We start from the raw sequence: 20,000 nt of genomic DNA on the forward strand, positions 1-20,000 counted from the left end.
GAGTGAGTGAGATAGAGAGAGAGTGAGATAGAGAGAGAGAGTGAGAGTTAGTGAGAGAGAGTGAGTGAGATAGAAAGAGATAGAGAGAGAGAGTGAGTGAGATAGAGAAAGAGTGAGTGAGATAGAGAGAGTGAGTGAGATAGAGAGAGAGTGAGTGAGATAGAGAGAGAGTGAGTGAGATAGAGAGAGAGAGTGAGTGAGATAGAGAGAGAGTGAGATAGAGAGAGAGTGAGTGAGATAGAGAGTGAGTGAGATAGAGAGAGAGTGAGATAGAGAGAGAGTGAGTGAGATAGAGAGAGAGTGAGAGAGTGAGTGAGATAGAGAGAGAGAGAGTGAGTGAGATAGAGAGAGAGTGAGCGAGTGAGTGAGATAGAGAGAGAGAGTGAGTGAGATAGAGAGAGAGAGTGAGTGAGATAGAGAGAGAGAGTGAGTGAGATAGAGAGAGAGAGTGAGTGAGATAGAGAGAGAGAGTGAGTGAGATAGAGAGAGAGAGTGAGATAGAGAGAGAGAGTGAGTGAGATAGAGAGAGAGAGTGAGTGAGATAGAGAGAGAGAGTGAGATAGAGAGAGAGAGTGAGTGAGATAGAGAGAGAGAGAGTGAGAGTTAGTGAGAAAGAGAGAGAGAGAGAGATAGTGAGAGTGATAGAGAAATAGCGATAGAGAGAGAGATTGAAATATATATAGAGATAGTGAGAGCGATAGAGAGATAGAGAGATATATAGTGAGAGAGAGAGAGTGAGAGAGTGAGAGAGAGAGATAGAGAGAGTCCAGTCTCGCTCTTTCTCACAGCTTTTTATACAGTTAGCAGAGAAAAAAACGTAGAGGACTCAAGCAGGTTTATATTAACACGCTCGTTCTAATTACATTATCGTTTCTATGGTAACGGCTGATTCACAGGGACGTGTACTAATAAACGGATTTTTTAAATGTGTTGATGTGGTGAAGTTTTCTGTGATGAGGGGATGTTTATGTAATGTGTATGGAAGGAGTCTCCAGTGTCAGCGCTGTGTAGCAGTCAGAGGTGAATCTGTAGTGTTCCACGTCTTCAGGACAGGAGTTCACACTTCTTTACTGTTTCTCACTAACACGCGTAACAAACTGCATTAATTTTTTAAATCAAACACACGCCTGTGTGTCCAAGTCAAAGACGCGCCAATCTGATCAATTCAAAGACACGCCAATCTGATCAATTCAAAGACACGCCAATCTGTCCAAATTTTTTTCTTTGTCTAATGAATTTTCTTTGTAAAATAAAAGTCTTGATATTGCATCGTAAATGAAAGACAGGAAATTAAATTACAGTCATAAAACCCAGAGGACGCAGAGACACGAGAGTCTCACACTGCACTGTGTAGCTCCAACATGCGAATGCTGAGCAAAAAAATTAATTCCATCAGCTCACTCTTCCATTCTCCACCGCAACTACAATCTCTCCGTCCCGTTGCCTGGCAACCGTAATTCATAGTCCCTCTAAATGGATGGATGTTCTCAGAGCGTCGAGAACATTAAGGTGAAAAGAACAAATGGCTTTTGTGTATCAGGAATATCTCTCAGGTTTCTGAAAAAAGGAAAAAAGACCCACTCGGGTGCATTTCTCTCTTCAAAGGCAGGCTTTTAAAGTAACAATAAAAATTATTATTATTATTATTATTATTATTCTTAAAGGAAATGTATACAATCCTGTTCCAAAACCCTAAAACGTAATTACACAGGCAACCCAAGACACGTGTAATGCAGGGTGTTATTTAAAGAAATAAAAAAGGTACATTCAAATATTTTACCAAACAGACACCAGACAGAAGATACACATGGGTATAAAGAAGAGGATAAAGAAAAACAAAGAGGACAAACAAACAAACAAACAATAGAAACATAGAGAAAAAGAAAATAGACAATAGAAGAAATGGGTCATGTGACATTTCAGTAGTTAAAAGTGTTGAAAAAATTTCATATAAAAATTATAATTGTTCAAAAATAATTATAATAAAAATTTTACAATAGAAATTATACAATTATTAGAAGATTATTCATATTAGTAAATAATGAACAGTACTGCGTTCACTTTGCAAGCAGCAATTACAGGGGCCAAGCATTGGGAGTCAATGAGGAGTCCATAAATATCACTATCACTAACACTATCTCTCTCTTTCTCTCCATCCATCTATCTATCCTCCATCCTTGTCTGTCTATCTATTTATCCATCTATCTATCTATATAACCATCTATCTATCCATCCATCCATCCATCCATCCACCTATATCTGTCTTTCCACCCATTTATCTATAATCTATCCATCCACCTATCTATCTAATCAAACAATCAATCCATCCATCCATCTACCTATCCATCTAGGCAACATGCCAGTTAGTGAACAAATCTAAATGAGCAGAAACTCGTGTACCCATGTTCTGTGTTTAGGGTGTTTTCACATACAGTTCTTATTAAATGAACCCTACTCAGCCCCATTAAACTAGACCCGAAAGGGTCCTCCAAAAAAAGCATGAAATATAATGTGCTTTCAATCATCATAAAATGAGAATGACTTCTTCACACAAGTACCAAGTTCTCTGTGAATATTGGAGTTGTTTTTCTTTAAGCTTCAGTAAAACCTCTAAACCACAAGTGATGGAGAGAGAGAGAGATAGAGAGAGAGACAAAGAAACACACCAATGGCATCAAAGAAAAAGAAAAACAGCACTGTATCAAGCTGCTAAAAATAATGCTGGTGTGGTTACCATGAAGAAAATGTCACAATACAAATGTTTTTTGTGTTTTGTTTTGAAGCAGCAGCAGCAGAACCAAAATCATCGAATGTGAGCGAATCTGATGCGCTAGGAGTAGTTCGTTTTGAACAAGCTGCACCAGTCACTCAGTGAAAGTGAAAGCGTGGTTATGAGTAAGTTCTCCGTGAATATTTTGGTGCACCTCAAACGTTATAAAAGTTGTACTGAATTCAGGAGTCCGATCACAAAGCTTCTGAATGAAACATTTAGCAAAATGTAATGGAAAAATGTAGAGTAAAGAATCCGCCCTTAAACATTACAATTAAAATATACAATCTGTATGGTGATATACACGTTTACACACACGCTTTAATACTGTAAACAAATCATTATCTTATCTATCAGGTTATGGATGTTACTAGAGATGCCCCGATGTATCGGCCGATAAAGGCAATTTTTCAGGGCTGATTAGATCCTGTCAATCAAAAGCGGGCGGGAAAACACATGGATGTCATGCTGTGTGTAAAGATGTCGTCTCGTGTGGAATGACGACAGAACTGCAGCTTGTAATCTCTGCACTGATAAAATTTTACACCGGACGCTGCAGCAGTGAAGAGAAGATTCAGCGTCGAGTCGAAGTTTTATTTTTATTTGCCGAACTGCTCGTGCTGAATTAAAGCTCCAGTACACCGCTGAACGATTTACATGAAGATGAGTTGACAAAAAAGTATATATTGCACAGAAAAATATATTTGTAGAGTAGTGTATTTCATATCCAGTTAATGCTAATATATAAAAAGTGTATATTATATATGAGCAGTTTGATGTCAGTGATGAAGTAGAAATGCTTGTGTGTGTGGAGAGTGAATGTGAGACTAACAGGAGGGTTTTACAGTTCAGTCGATGTTAATATGAATTAATAACATTCAATAAGTTAAGAATCTTACTTTAATCTTCAGAATTGAGTTCATGTGCTAATGTTAATTAGAGTAATGTGTTTTCTGTTGATGAGACCAGTTACTGTCAAACAACTGCTTGAAATGGAGAGAGTCAAGTTTTTATTTGCATTTCTTTCAGAATTCTTTGAAATTAATTATTATTAATTTAAAAGAAGGTATAAAAGGCAGAACTATCGGTTATCGGTATCGGCCAACATCACTCTGAATAATCGCTTATCGTATCGGCTGAGAAATTTAGTATCGGTGCATCTCTAGATGTTACATCACATCGCTCAGCTCTAACAGAACGGCCGCTGAGGAACGAGGGAGAAGAGACACGGTTTCATTTCTGCTGAAGCTGCAGCACAGTTTCACATCAACGACAAGATGAACACATGCCTCTGTTAAATTTGTCAGGGTAAACAAACAAACAAATAAACAAACAGATAGATAGATAAACAAACATCCAAATACAGACTGACAGTTCGAGAGATGTGAAGATAAATAGACAGACAGACAGATAGATAGAGACAAAGATATATAAACACATAAATAGACAGACAGACAAACCGATAGACTGGCAGGCAGACAGACAGACAGACAGACAGGCAGACAGACAGGCAGACAGACAGATACACAGATAGACAGGCAAATAGACAAGCAGGCAGAAAGACAGACAGACAGAGTGGCAGAGAGACAGACAGGCAGAAACATCTTGAAGTATCTGCATCGATAAAACAACTCCAAGGGCACTGAATACAAACAATAAAATAAAAGAAAAGAAAAAGAAAAGCCAATAAAAAATATATTTTAACCAATATGTCGTGTGTTTGGAGAGAATCTTCTGCACTTTCCAAATTCCAATAAAAATCATTTTATTTCTGAAATGTCATTAAAGCACACAGGATATAAACCTGCACTGAAGCCACTGCAGCGTCACCAAAGCAACACCAGCAAGCTTTCAAAAATTCCAGTGATGCTTTACTGAGTTTATTTCTGATCACCGGCATCATTTCTTAGAAACTCCAACGCAAAAAAGTACATCCAAGCGTTGTTGTTGTGTTTTTTTTTTATTTTACTAAAGACACACTGAATAAAAAAGAAACTCCAAAAAAGTTTGAGATTTAATTACAGGGAAAAGGTGGGTTATTAAAACCAAAACAAAACAAAACCTAAACCCAACAGTACACAGAGAGAACTGATCTGTGGGAGTTTAATTAGAACAGTCCTGTTTTATCACATGATCAATTTAACTACAGGGAAATTAGCCTTGTTTCTAAAACATCCCGAGATGTCAACCAATCGAACTTCTCGGATCTTGTCAGATGAGAAGTGCCTCATCATTGTGCCTCACACACGATTTTACACGTTGTGTTATTTTTCCACGTGAGATCGTTTCAGCTCAGGGGGAAATACCCTCAATGTTTTTTTTTTACTTTTTTCCACCTTTATCCACATTTTTCTTTTCGACACAATGCGAAATGTCTCTCTCATAAATCACTTCTGGAGAATTGAAACTCTGCTCTGCGGATGGTGCCGATGGCGCGTCACGCGGCGACGGAGGCAGAGTGTGAGTGAAGTGTGGTTAAACCTCGGGACATGAGACTCGAATGTGAGTCAGAGTGAAAGGAGCCGGAGCTCTTGTTTTCCTCACACCTCACATCTCCCCTGATATCGAGTGTTCTTCACCCTGGGGTGTGGAGTGAGCTCTCTTATACGCACACACACACACCATCATTAAGACATTTTAATAATCAAAACCACACTGAAGGTGTGACAGGGCGTCAGCACACAGTTTATTCCACTGAATTGTTACTTTAATTATTATTTAATTCAGTGTGTATAAAAGTGTAATTGACACAGTTTATTTATTTATTTATTTATTTAATCAAGGGGGATTCCCAAACCTGAAAGTGTAATGGAAGAACATGGCTCCATAATGTTTGACGGACACATCACCGATGGATGTTTTTTGTTTGTTTGTTTGTTTTTTAAATAATAAACATGAGAAGTAAAACTAGGAATCAAAGCCACTGAATTTCCAACGTTGATTCATAATGGACTCAATAATTTTATTTAGAAACTTCAGCCACTCTTAGAAGTGTGTGAATTTCACCGCAGAACTTCTTGACAGCTTCTGGGAATCAAATCAAGCAGTTTCTCTAGCAGTTGTGGTGGAACAAAACCTTTCAGTTCTTCCACACTGCGTTTCACCCTCCACCTCCAACCCTGTTCCTGGGGATCTACCTTCCTGGAGACTTTATACCATAATGGTGGGCACCATCTGATCATCGCCTTAAGAAGTTCCTGTTCAGTTAAAACAGGTGTGTTACATTTGGGCTGGAGATGAAACCTGCAGGAAGGGAGATCTCAAGCAAGAGGATTGGTGACCAATGCTCTACAGGGTTTAGGTCAGGGCTCTTTCAGAAAGCATCTGGTGCTTTGGATCATTCCCCTGCTGAAGAATCCACTTCTGTCACTTCAATATCTTCTCTGATTTCTGCATTTCTTCTGAGGTCTTGATGAACAGTGCACAGCAGCTCACCACCACCACTGCTTTATAGTACCCTTAGTGCAGTCTGGTTGGAGCTCTTCTCCTGGCTTTCTCCACAAAAACACTCCAGCATCAGATCCATCCAAGCTACATTTGCACTCATCTGAACATAAGAATGTTCTCCAGAAGTTGTCATCTTACTTTCTGTGCATGTTCTTAGTTGGGGAACGTTCTTACTTTGCTTGATAGCTGATGAGTGGTTTCTGCTGCATTACTCTTGCTCTGTAGACATGCTCCTTCATCCTGTCTTAAATACTGTTGGATCCTGAAGTTCTCATCCACATCTAAAGCAATCCCTGCTGCTGGTTCTCGCCTGTTTCTCTTGATTTTACTGACAATTACGTCGATACATCGTCCGGTTTCACTCAAGTCCTTCAACTTTTTATTATTATTATTATTATTATTATTATTACTACATGTTGTTGTTGTTGTTTTTAATGTAGTGAAATTCACACATTTTTAAGTTTGGCTTAAGTGTCCAAACACTTTTTTGGGACCAGTGAAGATAGAAAGATTGATGGATAGACAGACAGACAGACAGACAGACAGATAGAATAGGTCGACTGATCGATCAATCGATAGATAGATAGATGGAAAGATAGATACATAGATAGATAGATGGATAAACAGTCAGATATATAGATAGTTCAATCGATAGATGGATAAACAGATAAACAGATAGATAGACAGACAGATGGATAGATGAACGAATGAATGAAAATGCAGCCTCGTGCATCAGCTCCAGGTCTACTGAAGTAGGGAATAAAATGTAAACGATGTTTGTGTGAGTGTTGATGTGGAGTTTCATTTCTCCTGAAGTGATTAATGCGAGAGAGACCTTTCACATTCTGTGGACTAACGTGTGACTGAAGCTTTATTTCTGGATTAAATCAGAAAGGTTTTTCCCCCGAGCTGAAAGATTCTGCTGCAGAAATAGAGTGAAGAGTAAATGTGTAAATCTGAGGAGTTTCGACCGACACATCATCTCTATACGCTGTCAAGAAGAGGCTAATTCCCTCGCTACCTATATAACATCAAAACTGTGTGTGTGTGTGTGTGTGTTGAGTGGACTGAGCGTGAGTGACATTTCATCTTCAGAAGTGTTTAAAGGGTAATTCCTGAACTGAAATCATCACACGCTGAAATAATGCAGTGTCTCATGTTGTGTGTGGCACGTTTCAGCAGAATTCCATCATAACGAAAGAGTTCAGAGTGCACACACACACACACACACACTTTTATATATAAATAAAACATGGAAGTTATTAATCACACACAGTTAAAAAATAAATAAATAAAATCACTCACCTTGCTAAAGCTACAACATCGACCCGAACTTAATGTAAAGCAGCTGATTAACATGATGACACACACCTGAGCTTCACATCATTCACACTACTGCAGTTTATACTTATATCTTATTTTCCTTCAGTTTCTTTTATTTACTGATTCATTGTATTGTTTATCATCTTATTAGACAGTTATTCATATTATTATTAGCAGTAGTACTAAATATTTTATCATTTTACTTCGACTTGTTTGTTTCTGTTTTTTCTGTATTTTAAATGTATGAAAAGTGTAATATAAATATAGATAAACAGTATTATTATTATTATTATTATATTATTATTATTATTATTATTATATTATTATTGCTGTTTTTATTTGTACTTTTTTGTTTTTATGAGCTGCATTTTAAATGGATGAAAAGCTTTTATCTATCTATCTTACATCTTTGTCTATCGATCTATCTATCTTTCATTTTTTATTATTATTAGTCACTTTTGCTATTCTCTTTAGACTTCATAGTTTTCTTTATTTCTGTTTATTTTTACTTCACACTGTAAAGCTGCATTCCAATTGGATGATCGGTGCTATTTAAATAAATATAAATTCTTTATTATAACTGCTATTATTATATATTTGTGTGTGTGTGTGTGTAATTGTGTAAACTTGTACTATTTTTATTCTGTAATTTCAGTCTCTTTCTTTTCGTTTTTCCCCGCAGTCGAGTTTCACTTTGACGTGATATAAATTTTTACTAAAAGTGTGAATTAAATTGTAAATAATTACTTCACCCTGATAAATCTAGAGACGGGGGGAAAATTCGGTGTGTGTGTGTGTGTGTGTGTTATATAACGATAGAGTGTGGTATGACTCAGCGAGTCGAGCGTTGCCGCTACGTGTGGGGAATTCGGAGTTGTTTCAGAGCATTAAATTAAATTCACTCTCATCTCCTCCGAGTTTAACTCCAAACTTTTCTTCAGTTAGTTTGATTCTACAGAGCAGCGGAACATCTGTATCTGATGTTAAAAAGGAGAAATAAACTTTGATATTTGTAAAACTCTATACAATGTGTGTTACTCCATTTTGTTCAGTAGATTTAATGATGGAGTTTAGACTCTTAGCTTTGTTTTCCGCTCATATTACTGACCGAGTCGACTCTTCATGTATCAGAAAAGTGATGGGTTGGTTTTTTCGTTCTACAGCAGTAGTGCCATCTGTAGTTTTAGAAGGTTAAAAGAATTCAAATTAATTCTTGGTGTTAAAAAAAAAAAAAAAAAAGTATAATCTCATACCATACAAAAAAAGTCATATATACAGTAAAATAAGACATATAAATACACATTACACACTCTAAACACTAAATCTACTGAACAGTATGGAGGAATCAAGTCCTCCATACTGTATGTAAATATGTAAAAAGATAAATATACGTAGTTATAGAAGAGATAAAAATATATACACATTATACACTCTGGAATAATTTATTAGATCTGCTTACACAACTCGACGTATCAAACTGTGTAAATATTTATAAATAACTGTAACAGTTACAGTGCTATAACCTGACAAAATAATAATAATAATAATAATAATAATAATAATAATAATAATAATAATAGATTGATTAGAATAGATTTTTTATTATTTTGCTATTTTTATTACTACATTTAAAAGAAATGTTGTGATCATAATTTCATTGCATGAATTTATAGCTATGTATTATTCTCTATTCTCTTCTTCAGTTGCTATTTATTTATTATAGTAGCAGCTGTTTTTTTATGTATTTTATCTGCATTTTAGACATGTTTCTAATGAAAGTTGTTTTAGAAATAAATCTAAAGTCAATATTTAAAAAATAATTAAATATTGTGTCTTTACTTACAGAAGCAAAGAAAGAAAAAGAAAGAAATTAATTGTGCGTGTGTGTGTTGGGGGTAACTTGGGGGGAGGGGGGGCTCCAAACTGATCTAATTAAGTCTCTGAAATAGAAATACAATAAATAAATAAATAAATAAATAAACAAACAAATATTTATGGACTGAAAATATTGATAATGTGCATATGAAATCTCGAATATAAATACTGAATATCAGATCGTTAGAGCTCAAGAAAGGTTATATACAACATGCTAGTGTGTGTGTGTGTATGAAAAGGTATAAATATACATGTGCACATGTGGAGGTGCAGATCTGAGGGTGTAGAATGGTCCCTGTGCCGTGTGAGGATGTGTGTGGATGTGTGTGTGTGTGTGTGTGTGTGTGTGTATAAAAAGGTATCTGAGGGTGTAGAATGGTCCCTGTGCAGTGTGAGGTGGTGTGTGTGTGGGTGTGTGTGTGTGTGTGTGTGTATAAAGGTATCTGAGGGTGTAGAATGGTCCCTGTGCAGTGTGAGGTGGGGTGTGTGGATGTGTGTGTGTGTATAAAGGTATCTGAGGGTGTAGAATGGTCCCTGTGCAGTGTGAGGTGGTGTGTGTGTGGGTGTGTGTGTGTGTGTGTGTGTATAAAGGTATCTGAGGGTGTAGAATGGTCCCTGTGCAGTGTGAGGTGGTGTGTGTGTGGGTGTGTGGGTGTGTGTGTGTGTGTATAAAGGTATCTGAGGGTGTAGAATGGTCCCTGTGCAGTGTGAGGTGGGGTGTGTGGATGTGTGTGTGTGTATAAAGGTATCTGAGGGTGTAGAATGGTCCCTGTGCAGTGTGAGGTGGTGTGTGTGTGTGGGTGTGTGTGTGTGTGTGTGTGTATAAAGGTATCTGAGGGTGTAGAATGGTCCCTGTGCAGTGTGAGGTGGTGTGTGTGTGGGTGTGTGGGTGTGTGTGTGTGTGTATAAAGGTATCTGAGGGTGTAGAATGGTCCCTGTGCAGTGTGAGGTGGTGTGTGTGTGGGTGTGTGTGTGTGTGTATAAAGGTATCTGAGGGTGTAGAATGGTCCCTGTGCAGTGTGAGGTGGGGTGTGTGGATGTGTGTGTGTGTATAAAGGTATCTGAGGGTGTAGAATGGTCCCTGTGCAGTATGAGGTGGTGTGTGTGTGGGTGTGTGTGTGGGTGTGTGTGTGTGATTGTGATATACGTTTCTTTTTAATAAGAGACATTTCTGGGACGTACCACTGAGAGCGAGGAGTTGCTGAGGAGGTTCCCGTCCTGTCCTGTGACGCCGGAGGCGGCCATGTTGGGCAGGTCCATTCCCTGCATGCTGAAGGGGTGCAGCGTGTGAGGGGTGGGGGGGCAGAGCGGGTGGTACGGTCCGGACTCGCTGTCGGCCAGGTGAGTGAGAGAGGGAGGAGTGATGGGGGGAATATTGAAGTCCTCATCGCTGAGACCAGGTACTGGGTAGGACTGCTAGAACCAACACACACACACACACACACACACACATGCTTTGTATACAAATAAACATGGACGTTATTAAGCTGAGCCTAATTAAGAATCGTTATTAAATAGCCTTTAATTGGTTATTAATTACTTTATTGTTACTATAGTAATTATTAAACATGACATGCTAGTTAATTTCTGATATATAATATTTCATCAAAGAACTTATTAAAAGAATTAAAATTCTTAATTTACCAACACGGGCAGTCAATAACTACAGAACATAATTTACATACTTCATCTAAATTCAAATTTATTTATTATTCATGAATTATAATAATTAAACACGAACATGCAGAGATGCTAATGATTACACAGCCTTAAGAGCATACTGTTAGAGTAACACACACACACACACACACACAGTGTATCATAACTGATTATTACTAATGTCTGTATTTAAATAATTAACTGCATAATTACAATTAGTAAACTTAATATCAATGAATGAATTATTGTACTAATAAAATTTTAGTAAACTGTAGAGTTAAACACACACACATGCGCGCACACACAGAGACACACCCACACGTACACACAACAAGAACATGCATTTATTAAACTTATAAATGTATTATTATTAGTAGTAGTATTTTATTTTCTTGTTGTTGTTGATCCAAAAGCATGGAGAGTATTACTGAAATAATACAATTAATAAATTAGTACTTAGTTTATTGTAAGTGTTATATTTCTATAAATGTATTATATAAAATGTTATAAAATTTGTATTTACATTTGTTGTTAAAAAGGATAAACCGACATGACGATCAGGGAGCTATCTATGGGGAAAAAGCAAGCCGTTTTGAAGCTGGGAAAAGAGCGAAAAACTATTAGAGGCACTGCACAAACACCGGGCATGGCCAGTACGACAATTTGGAATGTTCTGAAAAAGAAAGAAACCCCTGGTGTACTGAGCAACCAGACATGGAACGAGTCGGCCAAGGAAAACAACAGCAGCTGACGACAGAAACATTGTGAGAGCTGTGAAGAAAAAAACAAAAACCAAAAGTAAGTGATATCAGGGGTGAGACCATACCACAAGATATAAACCACTCATCAGCAGTAAGAATCAGAAAGTCAGACTGGAATTCACAAAGAAATACAGAGATGATCCACAAAAGTTCTGGAACTGAGATGAACCTCTACCAAAGTGACGGAAAGACCAAAGTGTGGAGAAGGAAAGGATCTGCTCATGATCCAGAACATACAAGCTGATCTGTGAAACATGGTGGAGGTAGTGTCATGGCTTGGGCTTGCATGGCTGCTTCTGGAACATTCTCACTAATCTTTATTGATGATGAACTCATGATGGAGCAGCAGAATGAATTCAGAAGTTTACAGGAACATTCTGTCTGATAATTTACAGAGTACAAAATACAAATGTATTCAAATGAATCAGGAGGAACTTCATCATGCAGCAAGACAACGATCCAAAACACACTTCCACCTCAACACAGGACTTCATCAGGGGGAAAGTGGAAGGTGTTAGACTGGACAAGTCCATCACCAGACCTTCACCCAACTGATCAGCATCTCACCTCCTGAAGAGGAGACTGAAGGGAGAAACCCCCCCGAAACAAACAACTACTGAAAGAAGCTGCAGGAGAAACCTGGAGAAGCTTCACAGAAGAAGAAACCAGCAGTCTGGTGTCAGTGAGTTGCAGGAGTGATGCAGTTATTACACACAAGAGATATGCAACCGAATATTAAGTGTTATTTACATTAAGAGATAGACAGAGAGAGAGAGAGGGAGAGAATATTAAAGATAATATATAGCTCTTATGTGCAGTGGGCTAAACGAAGTTGTCAGGTGGCCAAACGCAGTAATTGGGAAGAAGACGAGCTCCAACTCGACTCGAATAAACTCGGCCAACTGTTACACTAAATCTCTGCGATAATCGATGTAACGAGCTTCCTCTGTTCCGCCTCTAAAAGCCGACGCATGACGGCGTTTTGCGTGTGATCGTGTTTGTGCCTCGCAGATGTCGATGTGAAACTGTTGGCGTACATCACACCATAATTCCTCCGAGGAAAGAGTTTACTGCCAAATGATGGGGGGAAAAGCAAAACGGACGCCATGAAAAACAGAGACCGCTCTCAGCAGCACTTATATTAATGTTACAACAAGCTAATGTTTTGTTTTTTTTTACTGCATGAAAAGATTTTAATTAAGTAAAAGAAACAAAACTACTCACTTACTGCAGAGGAGGAGGAGAAAACGGGTAATTATTTCCTCCTGAAATTTCTCAAGCTATAAAATCATCTTCGTTTGTTCTCTTACCTGCAACTGTTTTTAAATAGGTAGGAGTTTAAAGGAAAAATGAAAAGAAAAAGAGAGAAAAGAGAGATGGACGAAAAAAAGTCTATGTAGAGAAAGAAAAGAGAAGCTAAGGAAAGAAATGAGGAGACAAAAAAGAGAAAGGGGAGAGAAAGAGGAGGAGAGGAAGGAGAGAAAGGGGACAGAAGGGAGAATGAGAGATGAAAGAGAGAAAAGAGAGAAAGGAGAGAAAGTTGATGAAAAGAGATGAAAATCTGCAGAACTTTAGTGCTACATTTAAAAAAAGCTTATGTATATTTAATGTCTAAAAAATTAATAACATTAAATTTACAAAACTAACATTTCATGTTTTGCTCAACAAAGTGAAGAAGAGATGAAGAAAAAGATGATGAAGAAGAAGATGATGAAGTTGAAAAAGATGAAGATGATGATGAAGTTGAAAAAGATGAAGATGATGATGAAGTTGAAAAAGATGAAGATGATGATGAAGTTGAAAAAGATGAAGATGATGAAGTTGAAAAAGATGAAGATGATGAAGTTGATGAGGAAAAAGATGATGTTGATGAAGATGAAGAAAATGAAGATGAGGAAAAAGATGATGAAGATGAAGATGATAAAGAAAATGAAGATGAGGAAAAAGATGATGAAGATGATGAAGTTGAAAAAGATGAAGAAGAAGATGATGAAGTTGATGAGGAAAAAGATGATGATGTTGATGAAGATGATGATGAAGAAAATGAAGATGAGGAAAAAGATGAAGATGATGATGAAGATTACCAGCTCGTGTGTAAACAATATTCAATCTTAAGAGTTCTATAGAGTGTGAAAGTTTCTCTGTTGAAACAATGAGAATATTCTTCACATCAGAAATGTGAGAAATGTATATTTTTAGTGTGTGTGTGCGTGTGTGTGTGTGTCTGTGTGTGTGGCTAGCTTTATCTGGGTCACACACCATTTCCTCTTACCACTGTGTTAAAATATATAAACAGAGAGTCGGCTGCACACTTCAACATTTTGTGCTGCTAAATGTATAAAAGTGGCTTTTATCCGAGAGAGACAGAGAGACAGAGAGAGAGAGAGAGAGAGAGAGAGAGGGAGAGGGAGGGAGAGAGAGAGAGAGAGAGAGGGAGGGAGGGAGGGAGGGAGAGGGAGAGAGAGAGGGAGGGATAGAGGAGTTCAGCGTCTTTTATTTAAGCTTATAATCTATATTTATTAAATAATAATAAAAATAATAATAATAATAATAATAAGGGACATATTAGAGCCAAGACTGTCACTCAGAAACAAACCAGTAGAAACAGGAGAAAGTTCTGACTGAGAGAAACTCGTTATTTCTCATTTAAGAGATTATGACATTTATGTCTCCACAAATGACAGGACTCAGAAGCTGACACTCATCTCGGAGTTGAGGTGAGTAGACGAGAGTTCATATTGGTCATAACCACAAGCGTAACACACATTCGCGTCTACGTTCAGCCTAAATATCTGAAGCAAGACCGCAGTGATGTACTGTTACTCTGTTCCTTTTTAATCTTTTTCATTGTCTTCACTGGTAGTAGATTAAAAGAAGTTCACATAGTTTTCCTCAAAAAATAATGAAGAAAAAAAAAAAACAACCCACAAATCTCACAAACTGTTTGAAAAACGCCGCTTTAAAATCGAGTGATTTTTGGCCGCAACAGCCACAAATCCTGTACAGACTGCCTAAGCATCATGATAGATGGTAATATCGTACACAGCTATGGACGAGGGGGAAAAGAGAAGAAGGGGGCGTGGTTTGTACCTGCGAAACACTGACTGATCAGAGCTAGTGAGAAAGCAGAGGTACAGCACATTGAGTGTTTTAGGGTGGGGGGGGGGGGGGGTGCGGGGGAATCAGAGTAGCAACAATGGTCCAAAATAAGAATCAAGACAATCCAGTATCAAAGAGAAATGAATGTTTCGTTAGTTGTTGTGAGATTATTTGAAAGTAAACACAGTGGAAGAAAGAGACGCAGGTCTGCTGAGAAACGCCAGCAAAATGAAAAACAGAAACTGACGCTGCCGAGGTTTGGCAGCACATGTAGAGGTGAGAAAGAAATGGTGAAAAATAAGCGAACGCAGAACAAAAACAAGGCACCGCTGGTGAGGAGTGAGAGCTCACAGGTGCGTGACAGGAAATTACACGTTCCGCCAACAGGAAATGACACACCAAACATGTACACATGTATAAGACAATACATGGTATTCTGTAAACTGAAATTTAACCTCATCTCTGATCAGTAACCGTCATCATCTTATTCCCAGCTGATAGGACAAGTCTTAGACTGGGCAAAACAGAGCCTCAAGGGGGCTGCACAGAAAAATCCTGACTTACAGGAAGATGGTGGAAAGTCTATAAGACAAAAGAAGCCCAACGTTTGGAAGAACCAGGCCCAGGTTGGGCAAAATAAATACCAAAATGGATGTAGAAAGCCCAGAGTTGGGTGAAGAATCCTTGTGTTGTGAAGAAGTTCTGAAGTGGAAGTCTGGGGATTGGTAGAGAAAGCCCAGGGTTTAGTAGAGGAAGCCCCAGGTTCGGCAGAGTGAACCAGAGGCTGGATGGAGGAAACCCCAAGTCAAGCAGATAAAGCCCTGCATCCGGTAGGGGAAGCCCCACAAGGGGCAGAGGTGGCCCCGGGCCAGACTAAGGGAGGCCCAGCCATGGCAAAGGAAGCCCAGGGTCTGGTGAAAGAAGCCCAGTGTTGGGTTGAAAAAGCCCCAAGTTGGGAGGAGGAAGCCCCAGCTTGGGCAGAGCTACCTTTGTGCTAGGTGGAAGAAGCCACAAGTTGTGGGCAGATGAAGCCCTGGGGTGGGCAGAGCAAAAGCAAGCCTAGTGCAAGTGTAAAAAGCACGGGGTTGGTAGAAGAAAGCCCTGAGTTGGACAGAGCAAGCCCAGAGCTGGGAAGAAGCCTAGGAGACTCAGGGTCCAATGGTTGGGAGGAAGAAGCCCCGGGATGGGCAGGAGAAGTCTCCAGATGATGTCATATTTTTTATTAAAAGTCTATTTTAATGAATTAAAAATAGTGAACTGTAATTTTTTTTAAAGCAGTTTCCTTAGACACACACACACACACACACAGAAAGTTTCAGTATTATTTACCCAGTGTGGCAGGCGATGTGCATCTGGATGAGGAGGAGTTTCTCTCTTCCACTGAGCTGTGGTCTGTTTGGGGCTTGGGAACTACAGCGTGACACAATAAAGGTCAAAGGTCAAGAAACACACACACACCCACACACACACACACACACACACACACACGAGTCCCCTGTTGTCATGTTTCTTTAAGTTCAGCAGCTACTGTACACAACGCATGAAATGTAGATTTTGTTGTGATGAAAAAAAATCATTGATAAAGAATGTAACGGATGAGTCGAGACTTAGGGAAAAGAGGGCGGGGCTAAAATTAATGGAAAACATATTTTCTGAATTTTTTAACATCAACACAAACTGGCAAAAGAGGGCAAGGCTCCTTTTTAAATAATCTAGAAAAAAAGAAGAAAAAAAAGAAAAAAATTAATTATAGATAAGAAAAGAGGGCGGGGCTATTTTTTGGAAATAACAGCAAAAAAATTCTGACATTTATTTTTAAGGAATGTTAGATAAACAGAAATTATGAAAAAAGGTGGGACCAATATTTATGAAAAAACTAACTTCTTGGATTTATTTTTCAAAGAATGTAATAGATAAACAACACCTGGGGGAAAAGGGTGGGGCTATTCTTTAATGGAAATAATTCAAAAAATATTGTGATATATTTTTAAAAAAATTTATAGATAATGTCTGGGGAAAGAGGGCGGGGCTAATTTTTATGGAACTAGCTCTACAATTTTTTTGTCTATCTGTGAAATGTTTAGAATTAATTTTTGTTTGTTTTTATTTTACTTTTGTTTTCTTTTTTTTTCTTTTTTTTTTTTTTTACAAAGATTCAGAATTTTTTCTCCATTTTATAATATTGTTAAATTCAGAGCCTCAGATGTGCACTCTGACTTTATAACCACTGGATTGCACGGTTCTGTCCAAATCCTCCCTTCTTTATTCTGATTCATTTAAACACACTAACTCAAACACAAAACAAGCACAAAGTGTTAAACTCCTTACGGTTCTTCATGTAAATAATTTAGATTTACCAGACACAAAGTGTTGAATTTAAAGATCTTTCATTTGATCAAGTTTAAATGCAGTATTTATCTTCATCATGCGTGAGAAAGGAGTGATTTACACCTTCACACATTCGGGAGGAAAAAAGGTGTTAAATATGAGTCACGTTAAAGAAAGTGAGACAACCAAGAAGAACACTAAAATTTTCCAGACACAAAATTTTATAATGACGCTTAACATAATCAGAATAAATAAAACATTTTAATAATGTTATAGCAGGGATACTTTATGACAATAATTCCAACAATTTATGTATTTATGCATTTGTTTGTTTTCATTAAAGAAAATTATAGATATTGACAAACACTGGGACACAAAATCATTTGTTTTGAGACGGTTATAAACAGGCAAAACAGGGGAAATATTTATTTAAATAATTTTGAAAAAATTATTTTATTATTTTTTATTTAACAAAAGTTACAAAAACAATATCTGCGCTACATTTCACCTTTTTGGAGATAATTATAATAATTAAAAATAAAGAAAGAAAGAATGTTTTATACATGTGATGAATGGGGGAAAGATGTGAGACCTAAATTTTATAGAAATAATTCCTACAATTTATTGACATGTTTAAAAAGAATGTTACAGATAAACAATGTCTGGGGAAAGAGGGCAGGGCCAGTCTGGTGGTGGTTGATGGGTTTCTTATGGCGGTGGTTGGGTTTGTTTTGGTGGTTGATGGGTTTGTTTTGGTGGTGGTTGTTGATGGGTTTGTTTTGGTGGTGGTGGTTGATGGGTTTGTTTCGGTGGTTGATGGGTTTGTTTTGGTGGTGGTGGTTGATGGGTTTGTTTCGGTGGTTGATGGGTTTGTTTTGGTGGTGGTTGTTGATGGGTTTGTTTCGGTGGTTGATGGGTTTGTTTCGGTGGTTGATGGGTTTGTTTCGGTGGTTGATGGGTTTGTTTTGGTGGTGGTGGTTGATGGGTTTGTTTCGGTGGTTGATGGGTTTGTGTTGGTGGTGGTGGTTGATGGGTTTGTTTCGGTGGTTGATGGGTTTGTTTTGGTGGTTGATGGGTTTGTTTTGGTGGTGGTGGTTGATGGGTTTGTTTCGGTGGTTGATGGGTTTGTTTTGGTGGTGGTGGTTGATGGGTTTGTTTCGGTGGTTGATGGGTTTGTTTCGGTGGTTGATGGGTTTGTTTTGGTGGTGGTTGTTGATGGGTTTGTTTTGGTGGTGGTTTTTTATGCAGTTATACCATTCTGAATGGACAAATAGATTATATTTAAAGCAGATGTTCTGCCAAACAAATGTAAAACGTAATGTGTTGTGTTTGTTGTTTACACCATAACAAACGATCACCTCCGTAAAATGATCTCATTCTCTGCAGCATAAAAGTCATTCATGATTAGCATCCATGTTTACTCTGGAGCAGAAGTTTTTGGGATTCAGCTGAAGTGCTAACGGATTTGTTAGCGTGGCCTGGATGTGTGTGATTTCAAGCTCTAAGTTGTTTAATTAGCAGCGCAGAAACAAAAAGGAGGGAAAGGTGATTAACCCACCTGGTTCACTGGCACAAAGTCCTGACTCGGCTCAGGCACCGGCATGAACATGCTTTCACTGTCGTACTGCAAACACAGCGAGAGAGAGAGAGAGAGAGCGAGAGAGAGAAATGTTTAAACTTCACATCACCATAATAAAATTACTCCACACATTTAAACACTGTGTGTAGTGTTGTTACAGGAAAATAATCCACACCAGAGCCAGGTGTAATGATTTGGAGTTCATGACACCACCCAGTTAATTATTTTCCTAAGACAGCCTGTCTCCGAGTGTTTTATTCCTTTTACACCACAGCGATTTACCAACAATTACAATTTTCTGTTTATAAAAGAACAACATGTTATACTACTTTATCCGTTGCGTGAAATAAGTTAGTTCCTTTTCTCCCTTAAGATACAGCGGTTATAAACAGTCGTTCCCTCCTCAGCCTCAGCTACACACACACACACACACACTTTTTAGACAATTTGTCTTTGAAGTTTTTGGCTCTTATCACACAGATGATTTGCTGCAATAGCAATTAAAGATGAAAGAAATCCTTTCATCTGAGCGATAAACACACACACACACACACACACACACACACACACACACAGTTCATGGTATTTATTTACATTTTATTTGCCTTTTTATTTACCTGTTTAAATGAGCGGGTCAGAGTGGTTATGAAAAAGGAAGACACTCTGAGCTTCTGGGTGAGGGAGAGCGTGATTATGAATCATTACAGGGTACAGCTGTAGAAGAGTAAAGACCAACACTACTGAGTGTACTGAATGTACTGAAATGTACGTTACAGGATGTTCAGTATGAACTGATTATGAATAAGAGTCCTGGGATGTGTTACCAGACGGTCTTTATGATTATAGCAGCAGAGCCTGGCTACAAATCTACAGCGTACAGGTGAGATCCACGTCTAGGTTTGACCACTGACCTGGTCCACGTAAACCTTCGTACATTAGCAAAAATATATGAAGCGAAAGGGGGAATAAAGTCAGTGTGAGACTGCTGCGCGGGGTGCCTAAGCTGAGAAACTAGTGAGGAGTGGACCGGCGAGGGGTGAACCGGCGAGGGGAGAACCGGCGAGGGGTGAACCGGCGAGGGGTGAACCAGCGAGGGGTGAACCGGCGTGGCTGATCCCTAATGAGGTTCCTTTAACAGTAATGAATAACCATGTGGTGA

The 20,000-nt window shown here is 38.3% G+C and overlaps 1 protein-coding gene across 3 annotated transcripts in view; it reads right to left on the minus strand.

Moving 5' to 3' along the window:
- Window positions 1-20,000, minus strand: part of tox (thymocyte selection-associated high mobility group box) — a 67,933-nt gene that overhangs the window by 18,003 nt on the left and 29,930 nt on the right. For 2 of the 3 annotated variants that reach the window (XM_053646827.1, XM_053646826.1), the window contains 3 exons: window positions 18,821-18,886; window positions 16,264-16,344; window positions 10,598-10,831 (listed from right to left, as the gene is read on the minus strand). In XM_053646827.1, coding sequence (XP_053502802.1) covers window positions 10,598-10,831; window positions 16,264-16,344; window positions 18,821-18,886 — 381 coding nt within the window. The remainder of the gene's footprint in view (window positions 1-10,597; window positions 10,832-16,263; window positions 16,345-18,820; window positions 18,887-20,000) is intronic. The other variant, XM_053646828.1, reaches the window with a different exon arrangement.

The sequence above is a fragment of the Ictalurus furcatus genome, chromosome 17, assembly GCF_023375685.1.
Source record: "Ictalurus furcatus strain D&B chromosome 17, Billie_1.0, whole genome shotgun sequence".
In the NCBI taxonomy this organism is placed as follows: Eukaryota; Metazoa; Chordata; class Actinopteri; order Siluriformes; family Ictaluridae; genus Ictalurus; species Ictalurus furcatus.